This window comes from Drosophila miranda, chromosome XL, assembly GCF_003369915.1.
Source record: "Drosophila miranda strain MSH22 chromosome XL, D.miranda_PacBio2.1, whole genome shotgun sequence".
NCBI lineage: Eukaryota > Metazoa > Arthropoda > Insecta > Diptera > Drosophilidae > Drosophila > Drosophila miranda.
In genome coordinates, this window is record NC_046673.1 from 18,563,185 (window position 1) to 18,588,759 (window position 25,575).

A 25,575-nucleotide genomic window follows, 5' to 3' on the forward strand; every position below is an offset into this window, starting at 1 on the left:
TTACGCCCCCTACTTGGCTCTCTTTAACCTCTTCTACCTTTTCTTCCGGACAACTCTCATTCTGGCCATCGAGAAGTATGGAAATACATTTCTTTGCAGTTTCTGCTCAAAACTTTATTTGACTTCCCTTTGGTTGTGATAATTTCATGGAAATAGTACACGCCACAGTGCCCTGCCGACCCTCCCGTTCCCCTCTCCACGTTAATTGTCTGCCGCAGGACCTTTTCCGGCGACCAACTTGCGAGCGCTAAAAAGTATGCTATGGAAACTATAGTTCGCTTAAGTTTGTGTGTGTGTGTGTGTGTGTGTGTGTGTTTGTGGCACAACTTTGGCTCAAGGGCCAGCAATTAGTCGACACCCCGCTCCAGCCGTAGCCACAGCCACAGCCGCAGCCCCTGCCCCATGCCCCATTCCCCCACTCGCCCCCGCTGCAGGCGCTGTGGCAGGTACAACCTTGAACTCGCCGGCAAATCGAAGCACGAAACGAGCACAAAGCGAATGAAAGTAAAAGTTGCACGTGCTGCTGCTGCTACTGCTGATGTTGCCTGCCACTTGCGGCAGCTGCATGAATAATGTGAATGCACCACCAGCTCATCCCCGCCACCCCTCCAAAGTCCCTCTCCCCGTGTGAAGGTCGGAGCGGTGCAGCGCGGAGTCAAAGACGACTGCAGGCCACAGGAATCCATTAGGCCAGGCCGGGACCCAGAGCTCAAATGATGAGCTTGCCGCCGTCTGCCTGCTGACGTCATCGGGCTGCCACCAGCCACCAGGACCTCCTCCGCCCACCCGTCCCCACCTGCCGTCACCTGGAGTCGCGCGTTTGCCCCAATCAAAGTCTTTCGCTTTGGCTTTGTCTTTGTCTTTGGCCTACCGGCATTTATTTATTTATTGAGCGCTGCGACAAAAATGTTCTACGAAAGAACTTGCCCCTTCCCACAGTGCGGGCGTCTGTGTGTGACGACGACGACGTCAGCAGCGATTTATTTAGCGACAGTTTGTCGTTCATCTTTTTTTTATGGCCACTGCCACACACTGCCCCTGCGACTGATGGTTGCTGCTGTCATTTATTTTGCCGTCATAAACTTTCAATGGAATCACGCAAGCCAAGTTTTCATGCCCCACTTGCCTCCCGCTGCATGCCGCCCGCTGATTTCTTATATTATTTCGCATATGACAACAGTCATTGGCTTCTTCCAAAAAATGTGACAACGACAGCAGCACCAGCGGCAGCACCATTGGCAGCGACAGCGACAGCGGCAGCGGCAGCAATTGTTGGAGACTTCCCCAGTGGGGCAGCACGCATTACCGCCTCCACGACTCCCTTACGCCTTCACTCCTCTGCAGCTTTATTCTTCTTTCCTATTTGGCTCCGCTTGGGTTTTTCAGGCAAGCACTTTTCTTATATTGTGAGAAAATGGAGCCAAAAGGCAAACAATAAGCAAATCAACTAAAGGGCAAACAACACCAACAACAACAACAGCGGCAGCAGAAATACTGAAAGAAAATTATTGGTTATAGAACAAGAGAAAAAGCTTCGATCCATGGGGCTCGAAGCACTGGATACCCTTGTCGATTGATGCTTGTGGCAGACAAAGGTCCAATGGATTGGTTCTTGGAAATCGATATTATATATAGATATATATAGATTAAGAGCCAGACTCCATATCCATATTTCCACCTGTGTTTCTGGGTACTATGAACACCTGGATCTGAAAGCCATTAGGAGTGGGAGCATCTATCGTATCGCATGCCAGAAATATGCAATTCTTTAATACTTTCCCTACTTCAAGAGGGCTTAGCTCCGATCGGACCAGATATCCTCAGATACATCTACAAAATTGGTATTTTCTAGTCCAAATATTGCACTATTGCGTTGTTTTTCTCAAGTTTTTCAAGCTTTCTCTCTCTGTGTGTGTTGTGGCCCTTCTCTCCGTATAAATAACATTTTTGTCAAGTGGCTTGTATGACAAAGTGTAAGCCATAAGTGTAGGACTTGCACACACACCCATACTCGAATATATATATATATATAGGACTAGGCCTATTGGGCACTCGAGTGGCTGCAATTGCTGATGTGGCTGCTGCTGCTGCTGTTCAAACGCCAAATGGCAAACAACAAACAGTGGCAACAACACTTGCAACAGCTGCTGCCACTGCTGCAGTCATCGTTGGCGTCGCTGTTTTTGGTGCCGCCTCTGCCTAATTGTTGTTGCTGCGTCGTAGGCCGACGACGCCTTTCGCCAGTTGGATGCCCCATGACACTCGCCCACCCCCCTGCCACCCCCCCCCCCTTCCATGCCCGCATAGCTGGCGTCTGCGTTGCCCTTTTCTTTCACTCTCTCTCTTCATACCCTTGGAGAAAGTACGATCGACTTTCGGTAGACAACAACAGGAGTACACATCACTTCGTCTAAAGATAAACCGGATAGTCTTTGTACTAGTAAATACACATGTACATCTGCCAGGGTATCCAATGCTTCGCTACCTGATGTTGTCCCTTCTTTGTGGCTTGTTTTTGCTGTAATTTTTTGAATTTTTACTGTCACTTCTCTCAGTGTTGTTGCTGCACAACTGCTGCTGCTGCTGCTGCTGCTGCTGCTGCTGTGGCGACAAACATTTTTGTTTGTGTCCTTTATGTGTCGCGTTGCCGATGCCGATGCCGCTGCCGCTGCTATTGCTGTCTGCCTGCCTGCCTGCCTGACATTTTCTTTTTTGTCTGCCATTTGTTTTTCCTTTCCATACATTTTTCGGCAGTCAGGCACAACATTTTCGGCTGTGGGTCTTTCTGGGTTTGTCTGAGTTTTCGGTTTTGTCAGTTTTTCGGTTCTGCGGCCTGATGTTGCTGCCGTCCACGTTGCAGTTGCACTCGGCGCGGAAAGCGGAAGCGTTGCTGGCTCCTCGCTCCATGCGGACCTCAATCAAGTCCTGCGGCATCAAAGTTTCGCCTCATCGTCGTTGTCATCGCCATCGTCCCTGCCGCAGTGGTCCGGTCCATTGTTCCGGTTGCCTCTCCGTGCTATCGTCGGCCTGATCCTCGCCCCCGATCCAGAATTGAATATCCAGGGTTCAGTTCTCCGAATCCCTGGGATCCGTGAGTGCGTGCTCGTGTGTTTGGGGCCATCCGCAGCATGGCCGCCGTCGCCGCCGCCGCAGCTGCAGTGCCGTGCAAAACGCATTCTGGCTGGCCAGTGGATTGCCGAGCTCTTTTTGTTCAAGTTTTCTACATTTTTTTCACGTGAGTTGTGTTCTGTGAAGTGGAGTTGCACCATCAGCATTAGCAGCAGCAGCAGAAGCAGCAGAAGGAGCAGCGGGAGGAGTCCCCACAGCAGGATGTTCATCTATGGGGCTATCGTTGATGAGCTGGATAAAATGTAAATATGCCGGTTCGCTTCGCTTCGGTTCGGTTCGCATTTGCATTGATTTCTGCTTTTGTTTTTTGCTAATTTTGACCCCAAAAAAGAGCATCAGATATAATTGAAATATTAAAAATGCATCCACTGGCAGGCGAAAGCCGAAAGCCGGAAAACGAAAGGAGCGGAAAAACAAACACACATTCAATTATGCAAAATTCTGTCAAAATGTTGCTCTCTCTTTCATTTCTCTTTTGGTTTTTTGGGTTTCTGTGTGTTGGGGGAAAATCAATTGATACGCAAATCACGTCCATAATCCGCTCTCCGCTCTCCACTCTCCACTTCCGCCGTGTGACATCGTTGTGTGCTGACCCCAGCCGAAAATAAACTCCATTGACCGTTTGGCACTCGACTGCGACTTTTGCTTGTCTCCGAGAATGCGGCAACTCCGTCTCCTTGCCCCAGAAGACGTGGGGTCGCCACCTGGACGGGAGTCGTCGTAGTCGTCACATCGAGTGGCATGCACTGAGCGAAACTCGGCGGTCATTGGGACTCATTTATACACCGTAGGGTAGAGAAATGTAGAAAAATACTAGATAATAAATAGTTAAACTAAATAATAGATCATACAGATTATATAGATAGAAAGATCGTGCTTTGTTGATCAATTGTTTAATCTAGACTTCCGTCCGGCAATAGTAATCTAGAATAATTTATAAGAATCTATCTGTCCATGGCATTTATGCTCTCATCTACCCATCCAGAGAGAATATCCCAAATATATCTATTTCTTATATGTACATATGCCTCTCTGCGCTTGCCTATTCGTCCATGTAGCTCTTGATCTAGGGAAATATATATATATTTTAATCTATTGGTACAATATTCTTTTCCATCTACAATCTGTCCTAGCTATCGTCTATAGATTGTTGTTAAATGCTCGTCTATATACACATCAATTTATCGATTAAGCACATTGATCTCCCATATAATACACAGGGTTGTATTTGCGTGTTTCTATAACATAAGTCTTGCCGATCAAACGATAACTGTTTGTTTCGTTGAAGTTTCTCTCTGATTGATGAAAACATTTCAGTTCTTCTTCCACTTTCACTTCTACTTTCATTCCACTTTCTTTTATTCCTCATCTTATTGTTCCGTTGTTCGTTTACTCTACTTTCCTATCGATCTCTTTATTTACTTCCTGATTTTCTGCCATTGGACTTTCTATTCGTCTTCTGCTTGAAGCTTCCCCATCTTTGTCCTTGCTTGAGACGTCGCTTCTTCGAAGTGCTATAACTTACACCCGTGTCGGTGTCCGTGTCCGTGTGATGGGGACTCCCCACTGCGCCTATTCCTCTGTCCGTCGTTCGTCATCCCCTTCCGTTTCGATTCAGCTCGTTCCTCAGTTGATTTGGCCTCTCATTTGTTGTCTGTTTGTTGTCTGGCGCGCTTTGCCACACCACACACCACACCCATACCCACACCCACCAGTCCAAGCTGTCCAGCCACCCATCCGCCCAACTCCTTTTGGATATGGCTTGCACTTTTGCCTAAGCCTCAAGACGGGGTCTAAACGGGCCAGGCCATATCTTTCAGTGGCGGAATGTGGCACAGCAGTTGGCTATAATTATACACACGTCTCTTGCTGTCTCTTTCCTTCTCTCTTCCTAGCTGTCTCCTTCTGTGTCTCTGTAAATTGTGTAACCAACAGACAGACAGACAGACAGAAAGGCAGACAGGCAGACAGACAATAAAAGTAAAAGTAACTGAAATTCGAACCACTTTCTGTGCCCCGATTGTACCGTCTTTTGCCACAAAAAAAAAAAAAACACGTGGCAAGCATAAGTTGTTTGCAAAGGGGGGGTCTGACAGGTGGCAGCAGCCAAACGACGCGGGGTACCAAGGTGGGGGGAGGGAGGGAGGATGGTGTGGCGCCAAAGAAACGTTTAACGTTTTAGTTTCATTCTCATTTTCGCCTTCCCATTTTCTCATTCCCATTCCCATTCTCGATTCTCGTTGCATTCATTTGCATTGCCTGCCACCAGGAGTCCTTCTACCGTTTTAGTAATCAATTTGTTGTTCTTGTTCTTGTTGCACCCAAATGCTGTCGCTATCGATATGTCTCTCTGTCCAACTGTGTCTGGGTGTCTGTGTGTCTGTGTCGGTATGTATATGTGTGTGTGTGTGTCTGTGTGTGTGTGTGTGTGTGTGTGTGTGTGTGCGTGGCAGTCTCTGGGTCTATTCTGACAAAAATGTTCCATCGAGACTGGCAGTTGCATAAACGCCGCACGCGGACGCGGAACGAGCCGGGAAATCGTATTAAAACTTAATTTTCCTCCTCTTCGATTCACAATCCAACAATTACATAAATCCTCTCCAGAGGAAGACTGCCAGAGCACCAGCCACCAGCCACCAGCTAGCAGCTAGCCAGCCAGCCAGCCAGCCAGCCACCCAGCCACCAGCTATCAGCCACAGCAGAAGCAGAATCAGGCAGAGAATGAAATGGAATCCGATTCATGAGTCTGCCAGGCGGCACACACTCTCGTTTACTCGTGTGCTCTGCATCTCGCCTCCCCCTCGAAACCCGCCCTCTCCAGCATCTACAGCGGCACACACACACTCTCTGAAACGCGTAGTCCAAGTACTGGCTAAATGAGGCAGCATCTGAATAGCACTGATGCTGTCCACCACTTTTCTTCCGCTGGAATCAGAAATGTTCCATTCGATCAGTTTTTGCATCGGTGAAATGCGTTGCTGAATTGTTGAAGGTGTTTATGGTTTATAGGATTCCGCCCACAGTTTTGGAAAGCAGAGCTTCGGGCACAAGTACCCAATAAAATTCCTCGATGAAATCGAAAGCAACGACTCGAGTGGGATTTTAAACATTAAAATGAGATTAAAATGTGATTTGTTTTTCTAAGTGCAGACATTTGCCCTTTGCGACACTTCATTCGAATTAGGCCATTCGCTTATGGGAAACTTAATACACCGAACCAATGTCATTTCCGTAATTCGAGATATATAGCGGACTGCCCATAAAACGTTTCGGTAGCGTAAGCACGTTTTACGCACTCATTCACACGCTGTGTTGTGCCTCGCCCTCTCTTTGGCTCATTCTCTTGGACTCTTCGTCTCGCTCTCTGTCTCTCGTTTAGCCAGTACCTAATCCATCCATCAGCCATATCAGCAGTCTGTCTCGCTCTGACTCGTGTGTGCGTGTTCGCTCTCGCTTTGGCGCCTCTCCCGCCCGACCCAGCCACACGCCAGTGCTCCATTAGTGCGAGTGCTCGTGTTTGACGCTGTTCTCACGTGTCTAGAGTGGCGTGCTCTCGCTCTCTTTCAAGCAGTGCCTTTTCAAGCAGTCCCATAGCAGTCCCCGCAGCATCGCAGCAGCATCGCAGCAGCATCGCAGCAGCATCGCAGCAGTACAAAACACAGAGATTCCGAGCTAACGGGAAACGTTTTGGCAAAATGTGAAACACGAAGAAATGTTTGTGATTGCTTCTGCTGTGCTTCTGCTTCTTCTTTGATTTCGGGCGGCTGCTGCTGCTGTTGTTCGTTTCGTTTCGTTGTTCGCATCATCCGCTGCTCGTAGTATTGTTGTCCCGCCGCGTTGCGTTCACTTTCGTTGTTGTTTGCCTCTTGGAGCGTCGCGTCGCGTCGCTTGTCGCCTGTCGCCTGTCACCGTCTCTGTCACTGACTTGTGTCGTATGCCATTACCGTTTACCGTTTACCGCTTGCCGTTAGCCGATTGCCGTTTACCGTTCGCAGAAGTTCGCTGTTCACCGCTATCCGTTAACCTTTATTGTTGTCTCCATCTCTGTCTCTTTGCCCATTGTTTTGGTTGTTGTTTTCTCAATTGAGACATTTTAGAGTTTCCGGCAATTCCGTTACGGCTCTTCCTTCTCCTTCTTCGCCGCCACTTCCTCCTCTTGCCTCACGAACTTCTATGATTGTCTTCCGCTGACCTGCGCGTAACCCAAAAGTCTGTTATCTATATATTGTACGATTGTGTGTGTAACAGCAAGGATTTGATAACAAGTTCATTAGTATAGAGTTCCGGCTTATTCTATTGGGGTTTTTAGCATTCCAATTAAGTTGATGCCAACTGTTTCCAATCTTCCAAAACCTCATCAATAGTAGATCTATCACATATTTCCATGGATATGTATTGCAGTATGTAAATGCAGTGCAATCTCTCCCCCTCTTTATTGGCGGAAGGCCATCAACTGAGCTATTTGTTTTCAATTGTTTTCTCATTGTGTCGAATATTGTATTTGAGGACTGTTTAGGGGACAATAATGAGTGCAGTCCCTTTTGTATTTTTGTGGACTAAATCGTATACAAAAACCATAAAGAGAGCTATTTGCATTTTGTAATTCAATTCGAAACAAAATTTATTACTCTGCCTGAGAGCTCCCCTTTGTGCATCTCTAAATGCTCTTCAGCAATACAATACAGATATGCGTATCTGTCGTCTAATGGTTAACCATTTTCCTAACTTAATCTAACCCACAAAAATGTCAACTCTTTGAAGAGGTCGGAAAACCTATCAACTGCAAACACCCTGCCCCATCTGTGAAGTCCCCCCCCACCCACAACACACACACACACACAGACACAGACACAAACACTCATTGCACACACTGCGATTGACCTACCCTATCGTGTCCTCTATATTCCCTTATTACCCCACCGCCACCCCAGCCGAGTTTCCATGTCGATGTCAGTGTGTCAGTGTTACATTGCCAAAGCCGGGTCCATGTCCGTGTCCGTGCCCAAGTCCATGAGATGCCGACGTCTCCCGAAGCTCTCTCTGTCCATCTAGCTCGTGCTCTTTCTTTTTCCTTCACGCTATCGCTCTCTCTCTCTCTCTCTCTCTCTCTTTCTGTGTAGTACCTTCTCTGTCATGCTGTGTGTGTGTGTTGGGGAAACGTTTTGGCAAATGGAACAACGGGCTGCAATTTACATTTTGGACCGCGCGCGCGGCATTTTCGTTACGTATACGCAATGTGCGAAGCGAGGGAAATTCCTCTTTCAGACCGAAATAAACCGAAAATAAAGCGATAATAAAAGAATTTTAATAAAATATACATGTCCATTCTATGGAAATGAAGAGAGAGAGCGTTTGACACATAACTTGCTCTCTTGCTGTGTGTGCGTGTGTGTGTGTGTGTGTACGGAGTGTGTTAACTGGTTTAGTGGCTTTCCGGTTTTGGCTCTGGTTCTGGCTCAAACGTAAACAAATTTCCTTAATGAAAAAACAGCGGAAGGTTGTGTGTGGGGTGGTCAAGGGGCGCATGTCTGCAGGAGGAAGAAGCGCCAGAAACAGCAGCAGCAGCAGCAGCATTTCCTCACGGAATAAAGCAGCTGTGCGATGTTCTCGTTTTATTTACATTTATTAATATTTCTGTTTTTTTAATATATATTTTTTTTTATTACTTTGTCGCTATTCTCAGACTCTCTCTCTCTCTCTCTCTTGCTTTCTCTCTGTCTCTGTGTGTGTGTGTGAGTGCATTTCTCTAGGGCATTATGGCGTCGACTTGGCGTATGCGTAATATTTTGCTATGTAATTATATGCGATACAAAACAAACGAAAAATTGTTGTTTAATTAATTAATTGAAACGAAGAAGAAGCAGCCACGAAGTGACAGCACTGTCAGTGGCAGTGGCTGTGGCTGTGGCTGTGGCAGTACCACCAACAGAGCGGTGCGTCCAACCAGTTGACCGAGTGGCGCCAACCCGCTCGGTGCTGCCCAGCGTGTGTACATTTTCCTTTCTGCTGCTTCCCAACTTTTCTTCCATTTTGACAACGGGATTACTCGTCACTTTGTGCGACGCGTGCTGTCTCCGAAAACAGCTGCTTGCAACAACAACAACAACAACAACAACAACAACAAGAGATGTACGTCGTGTGTGTGCGTGCGAGAGTATGTTGGGGATGGTATGGGAGCGAGAGTTGAATAGAATATTTGTGCGGCCTGCATCCGCCAAAGCAACGACCTTGGTGACCCAAGTGTTAGAAGGGGATGACGCGGAATGACAGAAAGGGCCAATGGAACGAAACGAAACGAAATGAAACGGAACTGAACGGAACGCAACGGATCGGAATGAAACACAACAACAATAACAAATTACATTCGATATACCGCAAATGTGTTAATCATTTCACAGTGAAATTCAATTCGTTCTTAAAATTTTTTTTTTTCGGTGCCCCAAAAAGTCGGCAGTAAAAAGCTTTCCGCAAATGTGATACACAATACAGAAAAAAAGAAAACGAAGAAAAACGCCAGCAACCAAGTAAATAAGGAAATAAAAAGCATTCGACAGTTGCAACAGCAACTGAAGGTTGCACAGAAGCAACATGTGGCACAACCGCATCAACCGCTGATATGTAATTGCAAATGAGAAAACAAACAAACAACGAAACGAATCAACCGCAAGCCGCAGCCATAAAAAACACAAAAAGAAAAAGTGCAAAGTGCAAAGTGTGGGGGAAATGAAATCGAGTGCTCCACCGAGTGGGGCAGTAGTGCCAAGGTAGAGAGGATCCCCTTCCCCGGGAGCCCTTAAAGGAGCGATAGATCGAGAGGTGTGCCATCGATCATCGACCGATAAAAATCCGCCATGGGCGTCGATATGCGAAGTGGTCCCTGCGAGTGACCGAAAAGCGTGCATTTTAACCCTTCTCGATATTATCGATAATTATCAATTGATCCATGGCTTGGCAAGCTATTCAAAAAATTAAATAACGACCTACCAATTGGATTCAATAGCCCCAGCGAAACGTTTGGCACAATCGAGGCTTGTGCCTTTAAATTATCGATAGATCATCTGGCCGCTTTTCGGGCATACCAAATGTATCGACTAAGCTATCGATGCATATACAATATATCCATTGTGATATCGAGATGGATATGTATCGAATTTCGTTCACCTATAGATATCGGTAGTCTATCGGCCATGTCAAAAACTGCCGCACCTTAGTAAGTGACAACCGAATCGATAACCAAATGCCGCACAGCAAATGGAGCTGCCGGCAAACAAAGACCACAAACGACCACAGACACAAAACGGAGCCGAAGTTCCGCTGCGGCTGCAGCTATCGCTGCCAGTGCCGGTTCGAAATACAGTGAAACAAAGCTAACATCGACGAACGCTTGTGCAGGGGCGTGCGGCCAGCCAGAGAGACGCCCAGGAGACGGTCAGGCGGAGGCGGGTTGAGCTGTGCTCTGGCCCGGGCAGCGGCCGTCATGCAGCTGCGGGCGGCCAGGGCCAAAGCGTCGAAGCCAGGAGGCCAGGAGGCGGCATTGTAGTCAGCCAGTTGCATTTATCCCATCCATAGATACACTCACACCACTTCATATTCACGTACACACACACTCGTACAGATCAATACATTGACGTGGATTCATTCGACCCGCATATAGAACCAGAGCCAACATGCAGATGATACTTGTTGCCGGCGGGTAAGTGAACAGCCGAAGGATCCCTCAATCCCATACCTCCACAATCCACAATCCCCAATCCCCAATCCCCAATCCTCTTCCTACCAACCTACCAGCCTACCAATCCACCCTCTAACTTTCTCGTAATGTGTGTGCTTCCTATCCCCCTGCCCACCCCCCTCTCTGTTTGTGTGCGGAATCCCTGATTCGAATCGTACTAACTGCTGTGTGTGTAACCAGTGTACATCTCAACTGCAACTGAAATTTAAATTGAACTGTGCTAACCTTATTAGTGTGTATCTGACATGATTTAGCTGTAAGTCTTCTCAGCCATTTGGAAGCTATTCAGATCTCCGATCTCCGATCTGCGATCTGCCATCTGGGATATCTCTGCTCTCGTGCTTCTTTGTTTCCCTTATTTGCCACTCGCACTCGACGCTCGTAGCCTTTGCTTGGCACTTGTATCTAGCATTTACTATCTTAACCTTGTATCTCTGTAACTCTTTCTTAATACATTGTATATCCGTATATTAAATATACCATTTGCTAATCTTTATCTGTCTTTTTCCCCTCAACTCTCTTTTGGCAATTATCTCATCGATGACTGATGTCTCTCCTTTTGTGCTACCATCCTCAGGTAAGTGTCTCAAATTGTTTTTAAACCTGTCTAACCATATCTTTCAAAGTTTATAAGTAAGTCTATGCAATATGTTTAAGGGAACTTCAAAATGGGAACACACAGAAGGGATAACAGTGGAGGGTACAGTACAGCATTCAAGTTGGTGCTCTAACTATTTTCATGATTCTCGGTTACACAGCCCCATAACACAATGATGATGTCATGAAGACGTCGCTTATGAGGAAGGAGTCACAATCAATTTAATTTTAAGTGTTGTAGTTAAACGGGCATCTATATATATTGGATATTTATCTTTTATCTTTATCCTACACGCAGTTTATCGTTTTAACCTGATGGTTCTGTTTATTGGGCTCTTGATATAATCCTGCAAGCAGTTCAACGGCTGAGTCTGTAGGCTTGCTGCGTTTTCTTTTCACATGCAACTAATTAAGCAGTGCGCCTCTGAAACCTGAAAGCTTGGTTCGTTTTCGTTGCAAGCAGTTGATTTACAAAACCTGAATCTTTTGTCCAGTTTTTACTTGGCAAAGATGTGATCAAGCAGTGCGTTGTTGAAACCAAGCCCACTGATCAAGCAGTGCGCTGCTGAAACCTGAAGACTTGGTTCTTTCGCCGTCGACGGTTTTCTCTAGTGCTTCTTTCGTCTGTAAAACATGAAATGTTAAGTCCTGTATGAAAAGACAGAAAACCATCATTAACTCTCGGTCTATTGGCTTCTTGTCGCGCACCATGGGAAGGACCATCTTCAGGGCTGAGCCAGTGGTCGCCACGTACTCCTCTACGATGCGTCCTTGACAATTGATGGAGTCCGTGCCACTATATTCACAGCTGTGTGATCTTCAGTATTGGGACGAGAAAATATGGGTTGCATCAACCAGCCGGGCAGGGTCTTGGCCTTCATCTCGAATGCGTCCGGGTAGATACGCCCCGTTATGACCTTCGCATCAACAGTACACTTGAACTTTTGTATGTCGCCAAAGTGGTGACCCCCGCCTATGATAATCTGCTGATCGATACTAAAAACTTTGTCAAAAATTCTGGAGCTGAGGCATCGATCCACAGTGGTGTCAACAGGTGTCGGCTGCAATCAGGAGCCCTTTGTCGTAGCGATATACTGTTCATACTGATCGAGATTTGTATACTCTTTTGGAATGGAAATGCTTTCTTTTTGCATTTAAATAAAGGTTGGGCACCATATTCTATGCTAAAATAAGCATTAGTTCAACTTTAGAAGATAGCAAATACATTTCAACTTAAATCAGAAATGTTAGCGAGTGGGACGTATAATGCGAATTGGTTAATGGTTTCTTCGCAGGACATTGCGAGCAAAAGCGCTTAGGGGCCGCACCAACGAGCGTTAAGTGGTTGTGTCTTAATCAGAGTCTTCCACTTGCATGGACGAGGTGTTGGCCAGCTGGAGTGTTCCTTCGCTGAATGGCTCCGGCTTGCAGCGCCTCCTCGGCACTCTTGAAGAACTATTGCAGAAACTTTACAAATTAAATACAATAGACTAAACTGACGACCGTTACTCGAAGAGTTTAGGAATATATCAGCTCAATGGTGGATGTGGGAAGCATTTCCCAAAGGGAAGCATTTGCCCCATCAAGGCTTGATATTCTTGATCAGCAGCAATAGCTGCGTCGACATAGCTATGTCTGTCCGTCCATCTGGCTCGACGCCCAGTTCTCAGAGACTATCAGTGCTAGGGAACTAAAATTGAAATCGATCGACTCGCAACGTTCCCGCTCGCTTTGAAGAGAAATCGGAAATCCTCGTGCTACCTCGCCAAGCTGGTCACCTCTCCAAGAGCCGCTGCAATCGCAGTCATTGGTATATCCTAAATATATTCCCCTTTTTCACAAGCTACATATTTTCTGTCGATGTTGTTTCGTTTGGTATAGTTCATTGGGTTTATGCTTTATGCGGTATAGTGGCCGAAAAAGATGGAAGAGTACAAGTATGTGTGCATTGAGACGATGGCGATTCGTACTTTAGGCTGCACCACTTCCTATGATTTAGGGATATATTGGAAAATATCAGGCAGTGAAACCCGACAATAGAGGGAGGGATATCATATATGTATTTTGGCTCACTGCATCTGCCAGCAACTCGTCAAGCAGCGAATTCTTCCGCGGGGCAACTGTGGAGTCTGCCCGACTCCAATAACTCAACTAGTCTCCGAGTCTCCTACCCCCCAAGACAATCACTGTCTGCAACGCAGTTACAATGACGCTCGTTCTCTTTCTAACCAACACACACTTTGCCGCAGAGAAACATGCTCAACGCGCGCTCTCCTCTTCTTGTCCCTTTTGATCCGCCATGAGCGAATCGTCTCACTAACACCCACACAGCAATGGGAAAAGCAGTGGACAAGATCAATCATGCACAGCAATGGGAGAGGCAGTGGTCAATAACAAATGGTAAATTGTAAAGAAGGTAGCGAAAGAGGGCACTGCGAACCATTTTGTAGTGTATAGCTTAGAATACACCGAGAATAATATTAGGAACCGACCTATATATCATGCCTTAAACCAAATAGTACGGTAGCTTTATATTTTTGGATAGCTTTCTCTGGAAGAGTTCTCCCACCAGTCCACCTGTAGGTAATTAAAGGTTTTCAAAGACTAGATGTCTTGCAGGATGCAATAAGCTCAACCCTACTTGCAGCTGATACTCTGCCCAAAAGCTGTATCCAAGCCCAAAAGCACCTTCAAGTCCCGCAACTAGTATTAAGTTGAGGTACTAAGAACTACTGAGAAAGCTTTTACGAGCCGCGATTTAAGCTCGCAAGCTCGGTTAAAGCTTTAGCCTGCTTTGCGCGAAGGAACTTTTAGCTGCGACGAAGCTTTCAAAGAGTTCTGTGCCTGCGCTTGCCTGAGAACTTGTTAAAGAATCAGCTTAAAGCTCTGGGCTTAAGCTCTGGTACCTCCTCTTGCGCTCCGCTCCGCTCCTCTCCCTCTCTCAGTCTGTTGCTGCAGCTTTCGCGTGCCTTGGTTGAGTGTGTGTCGTGTTTATTTATTAATAATTGCATTACTCATACGCCGTGTTGGCGCATTCAGCTTCAGCAGCCTCGGCTGCTGCCTGCAATGCATTCAAGTGCACACGTGACACGCATCCCACCTTCCCGCCTTCCCGTGCGTGTGTGTGTGTGTGCCGGGGCATAGATTCGCATTATTATAATCAAGTCCCCGGCCCTCATTCCGTGTGGCAAGAGCAACATCAACAAAAGTCGAACAGAGGAAGCGAGCATAACGAGCCCGGCGGCGTTTTAAAGCACACATTAATAATGGAGGAGGCCAGCCCAGAACAATGCTGCACGGAACACACCTTGCCCCCATATGTGGGGCAAAAGGAGAGATGGAGAACAGGAGTCATAGCTGATGGCTTTGTGGTTTCCCCTTCATTCGGTTCGATTTTCACTCTGTTGTGTTTCGTTTACAGTTTTCACCTAGTTTTCGTTTCCATTCCTTCTGAGGCCGGCCCCAGCGGAATTTCGTGTGTCCCCCCGCCACGCCACATGGGGCACGCTTCAGTGCCCAAGCGGCCAAGCCGGCCTGAGTGTCGCCAGTGTCCCTCCGGCCTCACCGGCCTCTTCGGCCCCTCTGGCTCCCACTCCTGCTTAGCCATGTTCATTCAGCCTGGCTCTAATTTTTTCTCCATTTTTTTCTCTATTTTTTCTGTTGTTTTCCCCTTTTTGGTTTTTTTTTTTGTTTGGGCCCGCTTCAGCCGCTTGTGTTTCGTGCCAAGTGGCACTAAAACTATTTGCCTTTTGCCCAGTTCCTCTCAGTTCCTCATACTGCGTCTCTCTCTTTCTCACTGTCGTGCCTTGGCGTGCTGCAGCGGGAAGCAAGAGGTTTAGGAGTTGTACCTGCCACACAGTACACACAGGACACAGCACGCAACACGCAGAGGCAGCAGGCAGCAGGCAGTAGTCGCCAGTCAGCAGTCAGAGTGCAGCTTGGGGAAATCCATCGCCATCGCCATCGCTGAAGCCATCACCAGCTGAAGCCTAAGCCCGCAGAGCCATCAGGAATGGAGCGACTGCAGCAAATCGCACGTGCTTGCCTCGGCGGCGACTTCGGTTTGTCGGCTCTCGGTTGTCGGTTCACGGTTCTCGTGTCTCGGTTCTCATTTGTTTTGGGGGGTTTTCCTGGTCTCGGCTGGGGCCTCGGGCCTGGCCTCGGCCTCGGTCAAAGTCTCGGCTCTTGCCGTTCACTGCTCGGTACTCGGTGGCCGATGTTCGGCTCTGGTTCTGCTTTCGGGTGCTGGTGCTGGTGCTGTTTCTGGTTCTGGTTCTGTTTCTGGTTGTGGCTCTGGCTCTGGCGCTGGTCTTCCAGCTGCGGCTCCGACACTCTTTCTGGCGTTCTGTTCGGTTCAGTCGTCGCAGTCGCAGTCACGTCGTCACAACGTATTCGTGCACCGCGTTCCGCGCTTGGCGGCGACTGTCGTCTGTCAGTCAGTCAGTCAATCAGTCAATCCGTCAATCCGTCAATCCGTCAATCCGTCAATCCGTCAGTCAGTGAGTCCAACCAACCAACCGTCGTCATTCATTCATTTACTGAATGAAGTCCAACCATCAGTTAGTCAATCTATCCTTCAGTCAGTCAGTCATTGAGTCAATCATCTATCCTTCAGTGAGTCCTTTTATCTGTCAGTCAGTCAATCTATCCGTCAGTCAGTGAGTTAAAGTTTCGTTTTCTGGTGTTTTTTTGTTTGTTTTTTTTTTTTTGGAGAAAGTCCCCCCTCTGTGCCTGCTGCCTGCCACAGTAGGGGTAACTCCACCTGAGCGAAAGAATGGGGTGAAGAGAGTAGGGAGTGTGGATTGGGAGGCTACTGAAGTGGCATGCAGGGGAAGAGTCGTGCTGCAGGTGCGTGCCGCGTTGCCGCGCGTGATTCCCGTTGTTGGTGTTGTTGTTGTTTGTTTGTTGTTTGTTCGAGTGTGTACCAAGTTTCCATTCTCGCCCGCTGGTTCTCTCACATATTTTTTTGTCAATTTTTTTTTTACTGTTCGTTGTACGGTGCGTGCCACATAGCGGAGACTAAACCGCCGTTCGAAAGGTGTTAAAGCCCGCTTAAAAGCCGCTCAAAAACCGCTCAAGCAGGACCAAGGAGCCAGGATCAAAGCGGGCCACAAGGAGCTGAGACCATCAGCCATCAACCAACAACCATCAGCTAGAAGAGCTCAGCTTTCACCTCTGCCTCTGCCTCTCGTTCTCATTCTCATTCTTATTCTCACTGGCAGTCAGCCCGATCCCCGCCCACTGTCCCTGTGGAAAAGTGTGTCTGTGTTTGGTTGTTTACCTTAATTAATGCACTGGCAAACGGTAAACGGACACAGATACAGTCACAGCTGCAGACACAGACACAGACACAGACACAGGCGCAGTTGGAGACACAGACACAGACAACATAATTTGCCTTTGGGGCGCCACTCCAATCCACTCCAAGCTGCAGCCTCGAGCCGAAGAGAAGAGAAGAGGAGAAAGAGCTGCAGAGAGGCCTAAAGAGCTTGCAGCATGAGGAAGCAGTAGGCGGAAGGCGAAAGGCAGAAGGGAGGCCTAAAAGCGTGAAGGTAGAGGAGGAGGAGGAGAAGGAGGAGCGAGCACTGCATCTGGGGGCCCAGTTAATTAATATTTTAGTCAAGAACCAAACAGAACTGAACAACTCCAGTGGTGCTTACATAAGCGTACTCGTTCTTCAAAGCCAAAACTAGAAAATGGGAAATTGCTCACACGACGAGTTGGCGCCGTCAAAAATGAAACAGTCGAAGAAAGACGGAGACGCAGGGGATGGGCAGGATACGATGGTGAAGAAGAGCCCCACGATAAACCACACACAAACGAAACAGAAAAGCAAAAGGAGATAAACCAGAGGAATGTGCAGCTGGCAAGGAAGAATCCCTCAAAACAGAAGTTCCGATTTCGTCAGAAGAAACAGGAAAAGAAAAGCTCAAGCCGAATAAAGACTTACCCGGAGAACAGGTCGTGTCTATCAAGAGTCGAAGGACCAAAGAGAAGCGTAAGCAATAAAGGAAAATGATGGCCGCAGCAGGGGGCACTGTGGCACATTAAGTACGTGTAGAAGTACGGGTAGCAGCTAAAGCAGCAGCTGAAACAAGAAAAAATGTTGACCCAATTTGCAATTCTAAATCGAAACCAAAGTCAAAGCTATACAAAAATAACAAAGAGCGACGATGGAGTGGAAGCGGGAGCGGGTAGTAGAAATAGACACATTCGCACGCACGCACACACACAGACACACACACACACACACACACCGATAGGGAGAATATTGTTTCAAATGCAAATTTTGAATTATTCAATCCGTGCACCACACTGCACCGCCCCATCGATCCCCACCATTCGCCTGCGATTCCGCTGGCAACGAACTCATTAAAAACTTTTTTGTTCGATAGACTCTGGCTGTGGCCGTGGCTTTGGCTGTGGCTGTGGCATCCTCTGCAGTCTGCAATCGACTTGTGCTGCACCTGGCGGTGCCTAATTACGAGTATTTCATCTGAAAATATTATATTGTAGACACACTTCAACTTCAACCAAGACTGTTTCGCATAGAATACTCGGATACAAGGCCATTGCCAAGTGTTTGATTGGGATAGAACTTTTGAACAGTTTAACCGACAGTTAGCCCAAAGGTCAGATCGATAATGTAATACATTTGGCGCCAGAGTTGAGCCCGACAGCAATGATGGAAGTATCCTAATTGAATGATTGAGCCATCGGTTGAGCCATGAAAATGGCAATCCCTTACCCAGAATTGGGCAAAAATTGATGTATGAATATGCCAGATGAATTAGGTGAAAGTGCTTTTCTTTATCCTGTTAATCTGCTCTATATAAGTGCCCTGCATCACACATTCCTATCCTTCTTCATTGGCTTTCGGACTTTCCCTCATCATATCTTTCTACTTCCTTATTCTTTGAGTATTGGAAGCGGCAGTTATGTGTTCTTTGGCTCATCATCATGTCTCCTATGCCCCCTGTCTTCTCTATTCGTTCTCTTGCATCTTCTTTTCCTGCGGTTCCCATTCGTCTTTCTTGCCATTGTGTGTGTTCCGCGATTAGATTCAAGGAGTTTGACTCGCACACGCCAAAATTAATTGGGCACTTGAGGAGTTTGACGAGGATGTCGTGGGGATGCGGCACGTAGGGCGGTAGATGTTCCGTGACGGCTCGACAGCTCAGGCTTCTGTTAACCCGTACCCTAGCCTAACCCTTGGCTAACCCCCCACTACTCGACATCCCCCAACCCTTAACCTCATCCATCCTTCAACAGCCGTACTCCTGCGCCCTCTTTGCCCGCTTTCGCCAGGACTCTGTAATGTTCTAGGCAACTGATTTATTTTGATTGAACTTTGCATGCAACCAGCTGAGGCAGCAACAGAGAGCGAAAGGGTGAGAGGGCGAGAGGGAGAGGGCTCAAGAGGGGAGTAGCGGCGGAAAAGCAACAACTGGCAAGTGAAACATCATAAAACAAAAGCAGTTTGCGGTTGAACGCAAGAAGAAGGGGGAAAAACAGCTCAAAGGGTGAGAAGTGAAGAAAAAGGGAAGGGGCTGGGGGCTGGGGGCAGGGTGCAAAGTGGCAGTATAGATTGTAGGCCATTCGCACGCACATTCGCCGCTTTTTAGGCGCCAAGGCGGCTTAGCCCTGGCTCAATCGTAAATGCGTCGTATGCCTACCGCTCCTCTCGCCCCCCCCTCTCTCTCTCTCTCTCTCTCTCTCGCACACCCTTTGTGAGAGGGGTTAAGTGGTTATGGCAACAGTCTCAACGCCCTCCCGCTCAGCTCTAATAAATCCTCTCGACTCCTATTCAGGAAGCACTCACTAAGCCCCGCCTAATGCCCCCCAAAGCCAGAGTTGCAGGAGAGAATGGGTAGCCCTCGAGCTCGGCTCGTCTTTCGTCCCTGTCTTAGTCTCAGTCGTAGTCATTCTCTTAGTACTTGTCTTTGTTTTAGTCCTAGTCTTTGTCTTCGCAGAGGTCTTTGTCTTTGCCTTAGCAAATGTCTTTGTCTTTGAGTTGGGATTTGGCTTCAATTTGAAAGTTGGAAGCTCAGGCAGAGGCTGAAGCTGCGACTGAAACTAAAGCCCGACTCTGGGCCCAGAATCGAATGTCTGTGAAGGTTTGCTTCTAACTGGGAAATGGGGAAATCTCTGTGTTTCTTTGATTGCGATAGTAAGGGCTTTGGTTAAAGGCAAACCAGAATATTGGATTATTTTACTGCCAGTTAATGTTATGCTTAACATTAACAGCCAGGAGAGGGGGCATCGAACATCGAGCACCGAGCCCTAACCAGAATAAATAATTTCATTTATCGTTTAACCAGAATAAATCAATTGATTGATACTGCGAATGAAAATGAATTATTCAAACAATAAATTGTACGCGTGGCCTTTTATTAACCCTTTAGCACTTCGTTTCACATGTAGTTCGCCTTGCGGGCCGCCTTTCTGGCTGCCTTTTGGGCTGCCTTTTGTTCAAAAGTAGGTCTCTTCTGGTGCAGGATCTAGCATTTCACTTACGAGTCATTCAACATTTGTCAGCCACACAAAGTGGAAAATAAACTCAGGTTTTCACAGATATACATACGAGTAAGCACAAGCCGCAGAGCCTATACCCGTACGAGTATTTATCTGTAGTTTAGCAAAAAGAACTGAGACAATAAATGGTGCTCTACATTTGCTCCACAAATTCCAAATGCCAAATTTTGGCCGGGAGTTTCCCCACTTCATCTCGCTCGCCCTCTCCCTCTCCCTCTCCCTCTCCCTCTCCCTCTCTCTCTCTGTCAGCAGCTCTTCTGCTCATTTAGTTCTTGGCCTAACTGCTGCCGACTTGGCCCATGTACGATATATGTACATAGCTACATATGGATGTATGTACATATACAGATATTTATGGCTATATATCTACTCGCAGCTCTGTGCATAGAAATTGTAAATTATTTGCTTGTCTAGGATCTGTCCCTGCCCCTGCCCCTGCTCCTGCATCTGCTGCCAGTGGATTTGGGGGGCAGGCTCCGGCTTTGGGTATGGCCATGGCCAGAACGTTCCACGTTGTAGGTTGTACGCACTGCGGCGCTGGCTATGGCGATGGCTATGGCGAGTTTTGCTTTTTAATATGCTAAGGTGCTTGTGTATGCGTGTGTCTGTGCATATCTGTGTGTGTGTGCTTCCGCCTATGCGCCTGTGTGTTGTGTGTGTCTGTGTGGAAATTGCACGTGCTCTGCGTGATTTTAATTTGAAACAAACATGGGAAACCCATACACTTACACACACATACCTCGCCTCCTAGACACACACACACACACAAACACGAGGAGAGTAGAAATTTATGTGTGTGTGTGCACCTCCTGAATTTTGTGTGTTTTTTCGCTACTTTTGTTTTTCTTTTAAGGCTTCACTCTTTCTGTTCTGTTCTATTTTATTTTCTGTTTTTTTTTTTTGTTGTTTCCGTTGTGCATTTTGCGGCTCCGGCTTTTCACGTTTTTATTTGGTTTTTCCGTTTTTCTGCGCGGCTCTCACTCTTTTATTTGTTGTTGTTGTTGTTTTTTTATATATATTTTCTTCCTTTTTTTGCGTAATTCTTTTTACGACTCAACAAGCAGCAGAAATATAACAACAAAAAGCCACCAAAAAATAGAAGAGAGGGTAAATTTATTGATCTGTGTGAGGCCGCTTGAAACCAATCCGAAGGTCAAGCATACGCACTGTGGGCCACCGCCAGCCCGCTCTGTGTGCGGCGGTGGAGACAGAGGGTTCCGTGCTGCAAAAGAGTTCTGCAATGTTATGCAAACATACATATGCATGACCCCCCACACCCCCTACACCTCACACACCCCTAGGCCACCCCCTACACCTCGTATGGCCTACGGCTCTCCGGCGCACTCCGGCGGCTGGTGACGTCATTGTGAATTATTTTCAAATTTGTGCCCAAAGGCCAAACCCGAGAGAGCGAGAAGCAGAAGCAGATGCTACTCTGCTGAAAGCAGCTCAAAGCGGAAACGGAAGCAGCGACGGGACAGACCGAAGGACGGACAGACAGGCCACAGCATGGCAAACACAGTTCAAAAACACACACAAACACACACACACACACACACACGCATGCATTTAGAGGACTAGGGCAGGGGGGCAGCACTGCACTTCCTCCTCCTGTTGTTCCGTGTCAAACATTTTCATCCACTTGTTCGCATTATCCTTCCCGACAGCGCTCAGCGGGAGAAAACTTCAAAAGATGCTGCCAGAAGCCACACAGCCAGCGAGGAAAATTGTAACAATTGTGTGAACGATGTAGGGGGGCTGGGGAGGGGATGGATGCAAACGTTGGCAAACGCTGAAGGCAGTGGGGCAGAGGGTTCAAGTGAAAGCCAAATCCGTGCGACCCGAACGAGCGCAAATGCGAGAGGGGGGGCGAAACGCCAACAGATTGAAATGGCAATAAACAGGAAAACGAGATTGCTTTTCGGCGATGCAACCGAATCAACGCATACCCTGTTCTCAGAATAAACTCTCCGATGGTATCCAAAAAACATATGTATATCTGGCAGTGGCTCATGAGGATCCATACGATCGATCAATAGATCTTTTGGGAGGTGGAAACCAGTTTGAGGGGCATCAAGCAGGATTGCTCCTGGCTCCCATTTAATATCGTTGGACCTGCCAGTTCCTGACAGCAATCACTTAGGATCTATCGAATCAAGCCCAGACGAATCTGGAATCGAGTGGAAGCTCCCTAAGAATGGGGAACCTTTCTCAGTCCGCAAAGTGGAAACTTAAGAAAAGAGCATTCTATCCGATTGAAGTGTATCGGGCAAAGGCTTTTCCTTCCGTCCCCAAATACCGAAGAGCCCTGCCGCTCTGTTTCCCCTTCGGCTGCCGCAAAAAGTAAAAATGCTTTTCAAATCATGCAGAAAATCGCAAAAAAAAACACACACAAGCAGCCACAGAGGCATGCCCCGGGTGCCCCAAAGACGGGTGAAAGCACGCACATTTTCCACAATTTTCCCAGTTTTCCCGGTTTTCTTCGTTGCTCTTCTATTGCTTTTCTGGCTGAGCGAAAAATTTCATTAATGCTTAAATAGGAATTCGATTCGAATTTCGCAATCGATTAGCATTTGGCCTTTTTAAGCCCGAGTAACCCGTCTGTCTCTCCCGCAAGTCCTGCGAATGGCAGCAGCTCAGGGAGGAAAGGGGAGGAGAAGAGAGAGGCGGAGGCCTCTGAAGGCAGTGGATGCATTTCAATTATGCACAAGGCACTGCATTAGACCGCCAGTTCCACAACTCACAGCCCCACCTCCATTGCCACCTCCGTTTCACCTCCAATTCCATTTCCATTGCCATTTGCACGCACCCTCGTTTCCAAGTTGAATAAACATCAACACGAAGCCCGGACCTCATTTTCACTCGCATAAAATGAAAAGTTCCCCCCTCCCTGCCGATGGAAGCCTGTGGAAAGTCGTTGCAAAAACAGAAGCTATACAAATCATTCTTTTCACTAATTAAAAAATATTTTTAGACAACGTAGGATAGAACTGAAGAGCGTAGCAGTTCGGCAATCAATCGACAATTGAGAAAAGATTCTCAAAAATATTTCACTTGATCTAGTCCCACAGTAATCTGACGTCTAGCAAAGCGGACCTGAGCACTTTACCGTCTGAAAAAAAAATATTAGGCTTTCAAAGAGATTCTTATGGGCAATGCCTCAAAGGACGCCTGAATAGTGCACCTATACAAATAAAATATGAAAACAAAAGAAATATTTTCCTTTAAGACATTTTCAAAGCCCCAAATCAGAAAAAGTTGCTTTGATTCGTGGGGTAAAGAATGGGGGTTCATAGTGGTAGCTGAAGAGCTTGATAGTTCCCTTCTGTCCGCCTTTCTCTCCTCGGTGGAGTTTGAAAATGCTTGGCCTCACATTACCCATACGCCCCGCCCCATTGGGCGTATCTCTCTGCCCCGCCGAATCGGAGTGGGAAGGGAAAATAATTGATAGTTTCGCATAATTGGAATAATTGTAGGCGTCGTAATCGTTTGGGTCTTCGTGGTTGGTTTCACTTGTATTTTAAAATATGCTAATGGACTCACGAGAAATACAAGAGTGCAAAAGGACCTATATGTGCGTAGGAACATGGTAGTAACGAGCAAATTAAGCGAAATTAAATGAGCAGTCCCCAAAGCAAGAGAAGTAACCAGAAGAAGCTTAGGGTAAAGAAAGAGAAACAGGAGCAAAAGCAAAAGTAGAAGTCAAAGCAGAAGTAGAACAAGACGAAATCACAAATGAAATAAAATTAATTCCAAGTAGCCGTGGAAAGAGCAATGAAAAAAGGGAGCCCAGGCAACAAGAAACAATAAAAATGAGCAATAAAAATTAACATAAAAAACAGAACGGCGAATGTCAAGCCACAGCCAAAGCCAGAGCCAAAGCCGTAGGCCCTGCCGCTGCTGCTGCTGCTGTGCGGGTCTATAAAAACCGTATTGTGCTCTATGGCGTGGCGTCCCGCGCAACAACGATATGACCCATGGCCGGCGCTTTCACACCGCGACAGGTGCAACACACTGCCTGACCATAAGGAAGTTCCAGCAGGGAAATCGGAGGGATACTGGGAGGGAGAGAAAGAGAGCTCTGGTTTCCCTTGGGCCGATCCCCGCTGCTTTTTGGTAGGCAAAATCGATACAGGCAACAACCACATGCAACAGCAGCAGCAACAACCACAGCAACGGCAACATCATCGTTCGCGAAAACAAATGCAAAAAGAATCAGCGAACAGTTGCTGCCGCAGGGGGCAAAGGACTCTTTCGACCGAAGGCTTCTTTTTCTTTTCCGCACTTAATTAAAATACGGGGACGGGGGGCGCTGTTTCGAAAGAAAAAGAAAATGGGGGCCAGGTGGCAGGTGGCAGGTGGCAGGTGGCAGTTGGCAGGTGTTCGCTCATCACCGAGCCCCTGTGCCAGTGCCCCTGTGCCCCACACTTTCTGGTTAGGGCTCATTGATTTCCATTGCACTTAGCCTAATTAAATTTGTGCAGCCTAATTTTCGTCATCGATTCGAAGTCATTTGCATATGTGTGTGCCCTCAGCCCTCAGCCCCCCCCCCTGCACCTCTCTCTCCTACTCTCCTTCTGTTTCCTTGCGTCTCGTTCTCTCTCTCTTTCCGCCTCTCTAAGTGTGTGTGCGGGGAGAGAGAGTTCATTAAATGGAACGCGTTTCCTGGCCACAGCAAAAACTTTCACACGACCAGTCAAAAATTTGAAAGTCACGTGCCGCCGCCAAGCCATAACTTAAGAAAAGAATAAGAAATGAAGGGAGCCGAAGCCAGATATACCCTGGTAATGGTATCTTTTGTGCTTGGCCAACGGCTGGTCCCAATCAATATACTCTCCGTAATGGCACAGAAGTATTTTCAGTCAGTCAGTCCGTCAGTCCGTTTGTTCAGCTTACAAATTTCCACCAGCACCAGCACCAGCACCAGGACCAGGACCAGGACCAGCACCGGACAGCAGGAGGGGCTTAGAGAACGAGCAAGAGAAAGCGCTAGAGATAGGGAGACAGGGAGACAGAGAAGAGGTAGTATGTATGAAACAGATAGGCGTGGCCTTTCGGGCCACGACAGAGAAGGACAGAGAGAGATAGGGAGAGACAGGGAGAAAGATAGACAGGGACTCAACTCGACTCGACACGAAACTATAAATGTTAATAACCAGCAACATTGTTACTAGTTCCTCTTCCTCTGCCGCTTCCTGTGTCGAGGGCGCACACTGGGTATGGCGGGGGGCATGCTGGGCATGGGGGCTCCTGGGGTCAGTCCCTCTTCCGCTCTACCGCTCTCCCACTCTGTCTGAGTGCTGGGCATGGAACTATTCGAGGCAGTTCCAAAACTAAACTCAAACTTAATTGTTCGTCTCTGGCCTGGCCCTGCGCTCTGTGCTCTGTGGCATGCCCCAAAACTGTGACTCGCCCTTGTAGTTCTTGTTGTTCTACATTGCTACATTGTTTTTGCTGCTCTTGTGTCCCTCTCTTTTACATTATTGCTGTCTCCGTCCCCCGTCGGCACGCTCATTGCCGCTGGCTTTGGTCTGTTAGACAAAAAAAGTTTTAATGGTATTAGCAAGCCGAAAATAACACAC

At 47.4% G+C, this 25,575-nt stretch overlaps 1 protein-coding gene across 13 annotated transcripts in view; it reads left to right on the forward strand.

Moving 5' to 3' along the window:
• Positions 1-25,575, forward strand: part of LOC108162264 (potassium voltage-gated channel protein Shaker) — a 147,057-nt gene that overhangs the window by 62,546 nt on the left and 58,936 nt on the right. The window contains exons 1-2 of one of the 13 annotated variants that reach the window (XM_033397975.1): positions 9,586-9,893; positions 10,297-10,822. The exons of 11 other annotated variants lie outside the window; for them this stretch is intronic. In XM_033397975.1, coding sequence (XP_033253866.1) covers positions 10,797-10,822 — 26 coding nt within the window. In that variant the 5' untranslated portion in view covers positions 9,586-9,893; positions 10,297-10,796. Of the gene's footprint in view, positions 1-3,315; positions 3,372-9,585; positions 9,894-10,296; positions 10,823-25,575 lie in introns of those variants that run through there. One more of the 13 variants, XM_033397970.1, reaches the window with a different exon arrangement.